The sequence below is a fragment of the Takifugu flavidus genome, chromosome 22, assembly GCF_003711565.1.
Source record: "Takifugu flavidus isolate HTHZ2018 chromosome 22, ASM371156v2, whole genome shotgun sequence".
Lineage (NCBI taxonomy): Eukaryota > Metazoa > Chordata > Actinopteri > Tetraodontiformes > Tetraodontidae > Takifugu > Takifugu flavidus.
The window spans coordinates 3,976,982-3,991,016 of record NC_079541.1 but is presented as its reverse complement, the minus strand read 5'-3'; the positions used below and the strand labels follow the sequence as shown (position 1 = coordinate 3,991,016).

The following is a 14,035-nucleotide window of genomic DNA, read 5'->3' as shown; positions in this document are numbered from 1 at the left end:
CATTCCAATCACCATTCTCTGCCTTCCTGCATCTGCTGCCTCCTTTCTCACACTTATGTCTGATCGGTGCTGGCACAAGTTTAAACCCATGGCACCAGCTGCAGAATTGCCACCATAAATACAGCTTCTCGCTCTCTTGCTTGGATGTTTTTTTTGCCCGTAAATACTATAAATAAGCACAAAACTATGCTGATGTGAAGCATTAAAATGTAGCCATGAATGCCAGTGGGCCTCTATACAGATAAGAAGCTTCTACTGTTAAGCCGTGCTGCCCAGTATTTCCATCTGCACCATCTCCCTGCTGCCCAATCAATCCTCCTTCCCGTCCTCTCTTGTGTTTTCCACCACTTCAGTGGTCAACAGGCTCTTCTCCTTTCTGAGTCTTCATCTGGACGATGGCCAAATTCCTATGCAGCTTCCATCCAAGTGCAAACATAAGGACACGATGTCTGAATATCATGCAACTTAGTGCTAAAAACGCTTGTCAAACGCACACTGATTCTGCTAGTGTGCGTGAAAGTTGTTGATCAAGCACAATGTGTAAAACCTAAAGAATATCTTTAACAAATTTATGAAGATTTATGGCCTTCCATTGGAGGGCGCCACTGTTCTTTCTAGTTTGCTGGATTAATAAGCATAATAACAGGTGGCTTAGTGGTATCTCACCATACTCCCTTTAAACTGGACAAATGGATTTACCTTTATTCCTTTCAACAGGAGCTTTCATTTAATTTTGATGTTTAAAAACTCTGAAACAGTACCACATATCTGTCCAGTTATTTACCCAAAACCCCCATTAAGCCTCATTTGGTCCCCCTTCTATTGCCGTCCGGAATGAGAGGAATCTGCAGCAGAAGCAGCAGCTGGCAGGTGAGTCAATGTCCCACGCTGCACTGCACGGGGAATACCACGCAAGGCACACCCCGTATGTAGCCCAGTATTGTGACAGGAGTGCAACAATTGGATTTGCACTGACGGACACGGATACAGGCCTGTGCGCACTCACAGTATGGACAAGGACAGCCACGGTTGTATCGATTCACCACACTCAAGTTGTGTGACGAGGGAGGGGGATGAGACAGAAAGATGCCGAAGTCGTTAACATGGTAACCATATACAGTTCTACACCGAGGCAGTATTGTATAGTATATTTGATGCTCAATTCATAACACACAAACAAACCGGTATAATGTACTTTATTAATGAGTGCAACAAACCAGCTGACCCCAGAAGAAAAGCGCTCAGCACGAACATCACGCTGGGACATGAAGCGGACACAACCCCACAGCAACAGGCCACAGAAAAGAGGATGAGCAGGTGCCTGTCGTTTTTAAAATTTCTACCAAGTGTTAACATATGAGTCATTCTATGTTAGAATGGAAAAAATGGTAATGAGGCATTTTAAAGTGTGTAGCTGTGATTGTGCCTGGCACCTTGGTGGCTCACACAATATAGCATGAAAATGAGGTTGCTCTTGCTTTCCAGTGGCCGGAAATTCTACCTTCTTTTTAGCGGCTTGCTTACCGAACCTAGAAATGATGAATATCTGCCGTAGATTTTGAACCCTTTTTTTCAAATTTAATTGATCGGCACTTACGTTTTAAGCGTTCCGGACGTCATGAGTTCAGTGACCAGAACGATGCACTTCTTTCCTTTGCAAGGTCCTTCCCAGGAATCATAGAAGCGGACAATGTTGGGATGCTGCAGACCTTTCAGCATCCCAGCCTCCTCTTTAAAGCGTTGACGCTCTGACTTGGACAGCTTACGATCCTTAGCACAAGATGGGAGAAGACGAAGAAACACACACAGAAAGAAAAGTTAGGTTCATCTGCAATCAACAGGGTAGATGTCATTAATTTAAATTAAATGTTTCTATTAATAGCGCAGCATGATAATCACGAGAGCAACTGCAATCAAATTATGATGGGAAGAGCAGATGAAAAGGAAGATAAGAGAAAAACAAACAGACAGTATCATGTAAAAACGCTCAAAGAACATTAAGCTACTGTCTAATAACATGACCATCACTATTCAGTTCACGCATGGATCCCTAAACCAGTCTAAGAATACAAATGCAGATGAAATATGAAACCAGGTGTCATAAAAGGGTGCCATAAACATTAAAAACAAACACTGTAGAGTGATGTGGAGAGTGATGAAACAGCAGACTGTCCTTTAATCTCAACTCCAAAGAAGCCACACATCTATTACAGTCTGGATTCTGATGTATGTTCCTTGTACAACAGAGATCTTGTCTATGTGATGAACTGGCTTATCAAGACAGGATGTAGGAAAACAGGAGATAAAAAAAATCCGTACATTGCTAGTGTTGCGATGAATAGCTATGTTTTCTAATTGATGTTGCAAATACAGGTGCCAGTCTGCTGCATAAAGGTCGCATGACAGACAATGTACAACCCATACAGCTGTAAATGAATACAGACTTTAGGTATGTGCAAAAAAAAAAAAAAAATTTCTGTTACACAAGCTGATTAACCAACAAGACGGCACGTATCTCATCAGGTTCCATTCCGTCTCCAGTGGCCTCCCACCAATTCCCGAGTTCAAATCTCCAGGAACAAATCTTACATCAATGGTTTAGTTCTCTGGACGCCCCCCGTAGTTTATAACATTCGCTCCTAGCTTTAACTGGCCACCCGGTTGACCAAGACGAGCCGGGGTTATGAGCTACATTCTTCCATCCAGTTCAAGACTAGCTTCTTAGAAAAGAACTAAGCACATGCATAACAATTTATGAGCATTCCAGCACTACCACTGATACTATAATAAACACCAATGCAAAGGGCAGCGCTGGCGGCTCAGATGTCGTAAAGAATTGTGATTGTGTGTATCTGTGTAAATGATGTCAAGCGTTTAACAGTGTCTAGCTTGTGTTTTCATTTTAAGCTACTTTTACTTTCATCCCTTAATGTAACAAACATTCATATGGTGAGCAGCCATGCACATACATGGCTGCTCACCATATGAATGTTTTTTATTGTGTAACATTTCTGTGTCTTCATTGGCTTTGTGGATAACCAGAGATGACACATTCAGCACATCACTGCTCCTAAAATAAATAGAATCAAAAGAACCTCTGAGGAGGAGGGGGGGAGTATTTTCACCCAAATATGATCCTATTTTGTTCACGTCATCCAGTTAGAAAAAAAGGGTCCACCAGATTTAAAATTTGGAATTATGAAAGAGACGTTTCTATTAACCCAGAACAATGAGAAATGTGTTTTCAGAGGATTTTTGTGACACATATCCTGAACATTTCGTAACGTCTGTGGCCCTTTTAGAGGATGAAATCACAGGAAAGTGAACCAGATCAGAAACACAGACAGTTCTGACAAACTGAGTGATTATAAAGGTCAACTTCATTATTCAAAATCACTTCACATAATGTTGTTATGGCAACTGTTTACCAAGACCCCCGCTGAGCTTACTGGGCCATTCAATACACCAACATTACCCTGACATTATTTGAGATGTACGGATTTGTGTGAATCTGTCTCAGCATTTTATTGATGTAAGAGCTACAGCACCTGACATCAAGCACTTAATGGTGTGGGATCTTAGATAACTTAAAAATCCTCTCCAGTCAATTAAAAAGATCAGCTCTGATGGTTTCACATGGTCAGGCAGAACTAATAACATGCAACGCAATGGAAGGTTTAAAAAAACAGTGAGAGTTGCTTCAGACACTACGGTGATCTCTGAGGGTTCCGATCTCATATTGTCACATTGCATAACCAGAGGCCTCAACTATATCATATGACACACACACACACACACACACACACACACACACACACACACACACACACACACACACACACACACACACACCACACACACACACACACAACACACACACACACACACACACACACACACACACACACACACACACACACACACAGCCTGAAAGCTTCAGTGTGCTGTTAAGTGAATTGTGCTCCTATGTGTGTGTTATGGGGTAACAGCTTAGCCTTTCAGGCTGCGGCAATGATGCCGATCCATTAGCACAAAGAAACAGCCATGGTTCCACCTCTTACCCTCTTCCTCTCACTCTCTTTTCCATTATGACCATATGACCACACGGTCACATGATGGAAAGGTCACCTGACTGACTGGCAGCCAACATTCCACTTCCCGGCAGCACTTGGAAAAGACCACCTGACCACAACTATCAGTGGAAGACACCTCCCTCAGGACCCTGGAGGAGTACCTTTCCCTCTCACTGTGTGTTAAAGTGTATCCATGTACCGGTATGTCAGCAAAGAAAGCAGACAGTAGGGCATTTCTTTGACATCTATTATTAACGTACCCTTGTTCTGTGTATGAAATCATTCCAAAACTCCAACCCCTATAAGACAGATCTAGAATTAATGCATATTTCTACAAATTGTTAGTAAACAGAAAATTATGCTTTTCCAGGTCTTGGTCCCTTCATTTCTTTTGAGACATGTATTAAAAAACATCACAAGGCCTGAGTTTGACTCCAGGACACCCTCTCACTCTCTGCCCACCTCCCCCCCGCTCTTATTCCTGCAGAGCACACCCCTCAGGAACAAGCATATAGCAAGCAGCATACAATCAGATCTGCACCCTCTTATCTAACACACACTCCTCATTTCACTTCAAAGGGCCTTTCTTGCTATTTTTACAAAGATTTAATGTTTGACGAACCACCAGCGGCACCAGGGAGCCTGTCACCCTTTATTCCTGCACTTTAAACACACATGGGGCAAAAAATACTGTACACCCCCAAACAACCAGCCAGACAGACATGATGGCAAAGAAGGAGCAGTGTTAAAGCATTATGCAGCTTCCTGCAGAGAAGCTCGTCTAGTCTGGACGTCCCACTGAGCTGTAACACTCTGTGATCATCTGCTCGAGTTAGGAGGGAGAGGTGGGACTCCAATCACCAGATGGATGGTGGCTGCAACCAAAAATACGACACAGCAATTGCCAAAATTTCAGCCTGGTAAAAGTAGTGCTAAACAGACCAGATCCTCATCACCAATGCTGAAACTTTAGTGTGGGTTGAAGCAATGGCAAAAGTAACTTTATCACCAGCATAGTTCAAAAACCTGCCTGTGTCTTCAGTATTACTCTGGTATTCTCATCATAATGTGGTTCCAAGGACTCATACCTGCCAAATCCCAGGGTTCACATGGAAACTGAATATGACCGTTTCACTCTTATTGGAAATTACAATCTTTAAAGTTCAACTTCTGCAAAATGTGTTGCTGACCCACTTCAGTGTCATCATGAACAAATTTTGAGTCGTGCGCTGAGTTTTGAAGAATGATGGTCTTTCACTAGAAGAGGAAAAATGAATATCACAAAAGCAAATCTATATTAAATTAAAGTGTTCATGACGTTCCTGAGCTGATTTGCCTCTGGTACCGGTAGAACGGGATTTACTCTGTAGGTATGTGTGTCTGCAAGTGCAAGAAAAAAACAAAAAAAACCCAGTGGTAATGTAGCCAAAGCCTACCAGACCCCACATTCTGGAAACGCTCTCCTGCAAAGAACCACAACCCCCCCCTACAACTATTACACTTGCAAACACAAAACCAAAGCCTTTCCAAGCTTGTTATGGTTAAGCTGCATAATAAGAAACAAGAACGAGCGGCAGCATCTGTTATTCATAAAAATGATTGAAATGATGAATAAGTTCCCATAAAAACCAGAAGGGGGAGAAAGCAATGGAGGTGCGGGGGGGAAGGGCGGGCTTCTCATCACTTCAGACGTTTCAGTAAAGGAAAAAAACATGACAGAGATTTAAACATGTCTTTCTTTTTTCTCTCCTCCACCAGCGCCCAGTTCTTCTTTCTTAGATTTAGGTGGTTTCAGTTTACCCTCATTCACCACACTATATGGCAGTAACCAGTGCCATGTGTCCACAGGCAGCCTGTGTAATTTGACCCATTGGCACCCATCATTTATTATTTTTTCCCAAGGAATTTCATTAAAGAATTGAAAGATTTTAATCAATCCAAAAAAATGTTTGCACACTTTTACAGATTCTTGCAGGATTTTTTAAAATTTGTTTGTTAATCTCTGAGATATAGTTTATAAAGGTGCTACAAACAACCCATTCATCAAAATGCATCCAAAAACAAAGTCGATGTGTGTGTGTGCTTATTGTCCATTAACAATAGGCGCCATCTCAGCTGGCCCTCAATGTGTAATCTATTGTCTCATTGTGCCTGTGCAACACACACACACACACACACACACACACACACACACACACACACACACACACACACACACACACACACCACACACACACACACACACACACACACACACACACACACACACACACACACACAGCCGTCTGCTCAAGCCTCATCTCCCCTTCCCTCCTCAGTGCCTCTTGCTCATTTCATCTTTTTTATACTAAATATTTTTTTGCACCTATCACTCCTGAGACCACCCCACAATGCATACATGTTGCCACCCACTGCCCCCCCCCCCACTCACACACTCCAAATTATACGTTTCCATCACTGAATATTGGTTGTTGATGCAAGATGTTAACAGAAAATCAAAGGATAATGAGAGGAAGTGGTTTAGCCTTAGGTAATTCTCAGGTGTTAATCTCTTAATTGGAGCACAGGTCATTAAGCGCTTAAAGACTTATTTCAGCAAATATAAATCGCAATATGACCTTAAGATGACTTGGGAAGTAATTCTACACCTGGTTGTATTGATTTCTTTGCCCCACGGCTCCAAAGAGAGTGTTGCCTCTTTAGTCATAGCAGAATTGATACAAATCTGGATAAAGAGTGTTTGGACAATTCCTTCTTTGGATGGTCCAGATGTCAGGACTCAAACAGAGTACACATGTGAGATAGATATGGATTGGTGGTGTGCGAATGAATGGTGTACGTTTGTGGTGAGCATCATGTGTGGGGCAGAGAGTTCTTCTGGATCTTCCTATTGGAGAGTTCTTCCTGGGAGCTCTTCATCAGCTCTTCATCAGTCTCCCAGTTTTGACCATGCAGGAACGGAGTGGTGAACCAGATGGCAGCCACTGGAGGTTTATTGCCAGGTGAATGTCTTTTATGAAGATTTCCCTGGCTCTGGTGGTGCCCCTCCTGGTGTAGAAGTCCTGCAGGGTGGGCAGCGTTGTCCCGGGGGTATGTTGAGCGCAGTGGATCACTTTGTGGAGAGCTTTCCAGTCCACATTGGTGCAGCTACCATACCGGGGGGTGGTGCTCCCGGTGTGCACAGACTTAACTGCTGTAGTATAAAAGGGCCTCTGCAGCTGTGGAGATCTTAAATTTCTTCAGCCGTCTGAGCTGTTATGGGTGCTGCCTTGCCTTCTTGTGCTGGAGGTCGTGGGCTGGAGGAGCACTTTCTAATCCTCACCACCTGTGGTCGGCAGAGTGAGGGGTTCAGCACCAGGCCCCCGACCTTAGAGACCAGTCTGTGAGGAACAATGGTGTTGAACATGGAGTCAATAAACATCAGCCACATATAGTGGCTTCACCGCTGTCCCTTCACTGCTGTCCAGGTGGGTGAGGGTGGGGTGGAGGACGTGGTTGATGGCGTCATCATTCCTATTACAGCGAGGGTGGTCGAATGAGATGGACAATGAAGGGCAGATAAAAGCCGTTATTAGTCTCTCAAAGCGCTTCATCACCAGAGAGGAGAGTTAGTTGGGTGATGGTGAACCTTTTGAAGCAGGCGGAGACAACGGAGTGAGCTAGGGACAGCCTGAAAATAGAGTTGAATACAGGGCCCAGATTCTCAGCACATCATTTTCAGGACACACCCGGGCAACGTGCTCCGAGACGGTCACACCGGTGTTGGTACCGGGCTCTCAGTCTCAAAACGTGCAGGAAATGAGTGCAGCTCCTCAACGAGTGAAGACTTCAGAGCAGCCGGTGAGTCCTCACATCTGTGATCACAGTAGCTCATCAACACATGTTGGTAATAAAAGTCACCGACGGTGGTTTGGATTTGAAAATAAACAACGGACTCTTTTACAGATGAAGTGACTCAAATATTGGATCCAAAGCTTCACTGAAGAGTTACTATTTTTAATTTAAAAAGGCTTCTTTATTACACCGGTACGATTATGTGCTTCATATTCTATAAAAAGCTATTCAGCATATGCATCACTGTGGAATCCACTGGGTGTAAACATTGTAAAGTGACTTTAACAGTAATTCATGATCCAGCAGAAAGAAAGGCTGGAGATGAGGTCTGTCCCAGATGAACCCATTGCATAATCTGTAAGGACTATCCTTTTACACTCCAGTAAATCTAGCCTCCACGCCACTCGGACTGACCTTTAACACTTCTCAAGTTTCACCTAAAGATCATCAGAAACCTTCTGTGTCCAATCAGTCTACAAAAATGAGCGCCCAGTGTGGTCGCAACTAGTCTGAGCAGAGTAATATAAGGCTTGGGAAAACCTTGATTTTATTTATTACATTTAATCAATTCCCTGTGGTATCTCCCCCTCCTCCCCCTCATTAACTTGGACAACCTTACTGATGTCGCTGATGCTATTAAGACATAGCAACCCCAAAGTTACAGCTTCAAAACCTTAAACAAAATCTCAGACAATGCTGAAGATGTCATGTTTGTCATTTACCTGTCATTTTAACCCGTTTAACACCATTATAGCATTGAGTGGGAATAAATGAGGTCGCACCACTTCCCAAAATCTAACCTAAAAATTGTAGTTGTAAACTTATAATAAAGTCTTGGACACAGATGAAAGCAAAACCAACCACTCAAAAGCGGCTTGACCGCGTAACCATCTGTCTATTTTTCATCCACACAGAACTGTGGCAGAAACACACACTGATGCTAACATTATGAGACACACCATGACAGCAATTTGTGTGTGTTTGTCCGCGCTTCTGCCTTTTGTGGTCTCATCTTTCTAACTCCTCCACAAGCCCATGAGGTTGTCAACAGATTAGCAAAAACCCTGAAGGGATAAACACACACACACACACACACACACGAAACAAATACACAAATCCACTGCAAAGCACTTCGCAAGACCCATCTATACAATAAACATAAAAGGGGGATTAGGACTTGTGATGAGATGAGCGAGGCTGAGGGAAAGAGACAAATTAGTGGATAGTGACAGAAATATGACAGCAAGAATTTTTTTTTAAATTACAGCAGAAACATGCTAATATATTCTCGCTTTTTCCTCTTTGTTGTCACTTTAAGGGTTCCGAAACAAGCCTCCCTGGCCTTTTCCTCTGTTCAGGTGACCTATATTTCCTTTGCAGCTGGTTAGTTGAGAAGAGGAAGAGGGACTAATTTGGACGTCGCTCTGAGAGGGTAACCAGAGCAGCTAAACAGGCTACCAATGGGGCAACAGACTAGAAACTGACGTAAACTGCAACAGACAACTGGATGACCTCCAGAAACATCCAGCGGCTGAGTGTCTGTTTCTGTCTCTTAAGTGCCTTTTTTTCTTTTCATGCAGATTGTGGAGCTAATTTGTTCCAGATGAGGGCCCATTCTTGCCAAGGCGCACAAGACATTAGCCTAGTTTTCTGGTGCTATTGCTTGGGTAAACCAATCATTGTCTGAAAATATGTCACCCTTATATGTCACCCTTTAACACTAAAAACATGACTTACACTTGCATAACCTCTTCCACGCACAGGAGCAGGAATGCAGAACAAACACGACATATTTAGTCAATATTTTCTCTTACTTTTTTACAAAACAATGACACGGAGATGTGTCATTGTCAAAGTGTGTTCGGAGGAAATGGGAATATTTGTCCTCGCCTGTAGGAATGACACACAGCACACATGTTTAGTGAGATATCCAAACTCACACACCAAGATGAGCTTTATAGATGAAGGGCGATTTTTACGTACGCACATTTTCAAGCAAACTAGGAAATGTTGCCTCAACCAATCTCTAACCAAACAGGAGAGTTAAGAGGTTAGATTACATGACCACGCAACAACTATGAGAACATCATGGACGCACACAGACGGTGTAGTGTTACTGCGGAGGTGCCCGCCTGTCTCAGCAGAGAGACAGAGATGTCAATGTCGTGAGGACTGACTCAGACTAACACTTACATCAGCTATGCACACACTAACACTATCATCGAAGAGAACGGCGCTGCAAAAAACTCAGGGCAGGCACACGAAACTCCAGTTCCCTCATTATATATAGGTAATGCATTGATAAGAGGTATTATTAGGGATGAGGAGCGAGGTCAGAGAGGAGGTGGAGGAAGAGACAGTTCAGATAACGTTCTTTCAATTTCGACAAAAGCCGGATTGCATAACTTGATAATGAGTTTCATTCTCAAGACTTAAGTGAGATGATGACAGAGAGGTCTCTCTGCTCCCACAAAAGCTGTCTGAAAATGAACACTTTTTGCATAGAAAGCGTGAGGTTAAGTGGCTTTAAGTGACTGGGTGGCCTGCAAGCAGAGCTAGCCTGTTACGGACTCATTTTCTAGTGACTATTAAGATTTCAAGCAACCCCTTCCATCTTCAGCAGGATTTAAACCTGAGTCCTATTACCTGTCCTGACCCACGAGCGGCAGCTTTTGCAGCTGCACTTGTTTTAGTGTAATAGCTGGCAGCCTTGTTAAAAAGGCACAAAGCTGGGTAATTACAATAATACACAGCTCTGTCGCCTGTCAAAAGAAAACCTTGCAATTATTCCCACGGTACATCTGGCTACGATTAGCTTCGCAAAGACCTGTACAATGGCTGAACTCTTATCTGATCTCAATGCTCAAAACCAGTATAATGATCCACATGCAAACACACGCGCTGGAGGAGCAAAATCAATACAGTGTGCATGGCCATAAAGGCACGAGTGCACACATGCACAACCCGGAACAAAAACCTCCATTGTGCTTCTGACGCCTGTGTGTATGGAGGTAAAGGTATAAAAGATGTTCGACTTTTATTTCCTGAGAACAAAGGCAACAATGAGCAATGACACTGTGATTTCTAAGCCTGCACAATTGCTGCTTAAAATATCCCCACGGTGAAGTATAAGATGACAGAAGGGTCAGGCAATGGAAGAAAAGACTGGTTTTTTTTAACGGGTTAGGTGTAACGTGAGCCGGAAGACAAACTGAATAAAACTTTAGTAATGCCGGATTAGGTTTTCTCGAACATCAGCTGAGTGACAAAAAGCAAAGCTTAAAAACCAACAACTGAATGATTATGTCTCGATCTTTAACAGCAGCCCAAAACCAACAGGCGCATTCGTTAAGATTGTCCTTTATTAGAATCCTTTTGTAGTTCAGATATCAAATTAAACTTCAGGATCCACAGACTAAAATGTCAAATGAAACAGGAGAGGACAGAATTAAAATGATGGAAAACTTCAGTACGAACACAGTATGAACAGGGAGGCATGTATGTCAACAGAGCTCCGCAAGGCTTTCTGGCAAGACAAAAGCACACAGAAGCACGTGTGCACCTACACAAACACGCATTACATCATGCCACTGCAAGTTTTATGAGAGCAGAACAGAAAGTACTGTAGGTATGGGAAAAAGGAGAGTCAGACGGAAACATAAGCATGAAGCAAAGCGTGCACGACCAACAGGGACGTGCACACAGGCCATGTATGGGCACAGAGCCGCTCTCGCAGGATGTTTGGATTGATGACTGCATTTGGTTTTTGATAGCTTTTTAATAAGTGGTTGCTGGTTTCAACGGCATCGATGTGGCCACGGGTAGTTTCTGTGACATCCGATCCATTGTGGTGCAAAGTTAAGGTGCCTGCAAATACCACGTACGTCTCACTAAATTACACATGTCTTGTCATGAAACCTAAAACAAACACTGCATGACATTCTTTCTGTTCACACAGCATGTACGTGTGTCATATAGGAAATCAGTCTTCTCATTGGAGCCACTTTGAACCGCCCACCTGGCCTCAGACAACATTCACACCATCGTGATCCCGCCGTGCCGGGAATGGCAAAACCTGGAACATTTTCTGACTGCTTAGCGAATCAAAGCAGATTAGTTATGATTAAATAAGAAGTATAGTTAAGTGAGATTAAAGGAACAAAGATGTGTCACCATTTCTTGTAATTCTTTCACAATGTATGAGTCAAACCGGTGTGATGCCTGATCAAATGCTTCACTGACAGTGACAGCTGCTACTGTGATGCGCCGCTGCACTGTTATTATCCTGATTTATTGGACCGATATGTCATCATAAGCTCAGTTTATCACAGGTTGCACAACTCTGGGTTTGGCAGCCGCATGTCTAAATTAAGAACAACAACTATTTGTTTGATCCACCCGCTGCAGGTCTAAAATGAGATAAATGAGATAAAACAGAGCCATAAGAAGAATGCAAACAGAAATCTAGATAGATAGAAGGATGGATCCCCTCTCTTAGATTTAGCAAAAGCTATCTTCACTGGCCTCATTTGTTCATTTGATATACACATGCCGACATACGGATAATGCTCAGCACGTCTTATATGACTCATGGGTAGCGAACAGTCACCCTCTTCTGTGCTTGTTTGCATGAACTAATCCATCATCATTCCCCCTAAGAGACCGCTTTAATGACCCACAACAGTGACCCCCAATCTGACCTCACTCCTCAATTCCATGAGAAACTGCATTTTTCTCTTAAAGAGCGTATACATGCTCTCACACGGGTGGTGACACGGGTGTTGATAATACACTGTTTGCACATGTATTTATGGTAGGTTAATGGTTTCTGTACACAAATGTGTGTGTTAGCCCTCTTCTTGCTGTGGGAAAACACAAAATGAAACATGTCTTCTCTATTGGAGGTAAATTCTGGTTCACTTGGACCAGCAGAGGTAGTGTTAAAATAAATATAAAAACACAAGTGAGTAAAAAAACCACTAAACAAAACTGTTTTTAAAACAAAAGTCTATTCTCAGTAGGTGCCATTGAGCAACAGGTGGCAACCGAGTGTCAAAAGACCTTCAAATGGTCTCAAATGGAAGCCCATTAGCCAGTCATTAAAAGCCTTTTGAGTGCAATTAAAAAGCATTAACAGTAGTGGGGTAGCAGTTTGATTGGGTTTATCCATGCGTTGTTCTACATAAGTGTTGTTAAATGTGATAAAATAACATTTCTTGGATGTTATAACTAAAGCAGGAAACTTGTGCTTTCCCGCGGGTACAATACCAACATCGTGTGTTGTGTTTATTCGACCCATTCAACCCGGGATTTTTCCCTCTGACATTTACGCCAAAAATGTTTCATGCTTTTCTTAGCTAGTAAATGGAGCGTAAACAGCACATTATATGAAAGCATATCACTGCTCATTTTTCACTAGAACTGCTTGATGGATAGAATAACTAAGTCTTACTTAAACTGCATTAGAGCTTCTCACATCTCTCCACTTTGCCTTTTAATACACTGCATAGACATATACACAAGAGCATCTCACGCATACAGTTCATGTGAGCCAACAGGCTGTACAGTGCTATAAAAACTTCCAAACATAGACTAAAAACAGTGCCAGAGGTTTCATTCGAGGAAAAATAAACTCTGCTGCAAGCACATCTGACAGATCTGTCTGGCTAAAATTAGATGCACTGGTGTTGTATTTTGCATCATGTTCATAAGCTTGGCTTTCTCCAAAGCATTCTTAATTATCTTCTACATTTTAGCATGGGGCTCTACTACAGTAAGGTTATGTGGGAGTTTAAAGAAAGGACAGCTTGATGAATGGAGCTTGAGAAAGGCTGTGTCCTTTATTCATGAAGTACAGGCACACACACTGAAGTGGAAGTAACCTGTTCATGATCCAGATCCCTTCATGTGCGGAATAATATGAAAAGGGAGAGTTTTAAAAAAAGAAAAAAAGCTAAAATATGAATTATGTGCCACGGTTGCTGTTAACACGTCCAGCCCACGAGACTGCTATTTATAGTCAGAGAGAGAGAGACCAAAATGACAGAACAGAGACAGAGAGGTTCAGAGACAAACAGCATAACAGAGACAAGAGAGCATGCACAAAGATTTAGTAGATGAGCCAGAGA

At 42.7% G+C, this 14,035-nt stretch overlaps 1 protein-coding gene across 19 annotated transcripts in view; it reads right to left on the bottom strand.

The window, feature by feature from the left end:
- wnk1b (WNK lysine deficient protein kinase 1b) overlaps positions 1 to 14,035 on the bottom strand; it is a 55,355-nt gene that overhangs the window by 27,401 nt on the left and 13,919 nt on the right. For all 19 annotated transcript variants that reach the window (XM_057022945.1, XM_057022931.1, XM_057022933.1 and 16 more), the window contains exon 3: positions 1,598 to 1,770. In XM_057022945.1, coding sequence (XP_056878925.1) covers positions 1,598 to 1,770 — 173 coding nt within the window. The remainder of the gene's footprint in view (positions 1 to 1,597; positions 1,771 to 14,035) is intronic.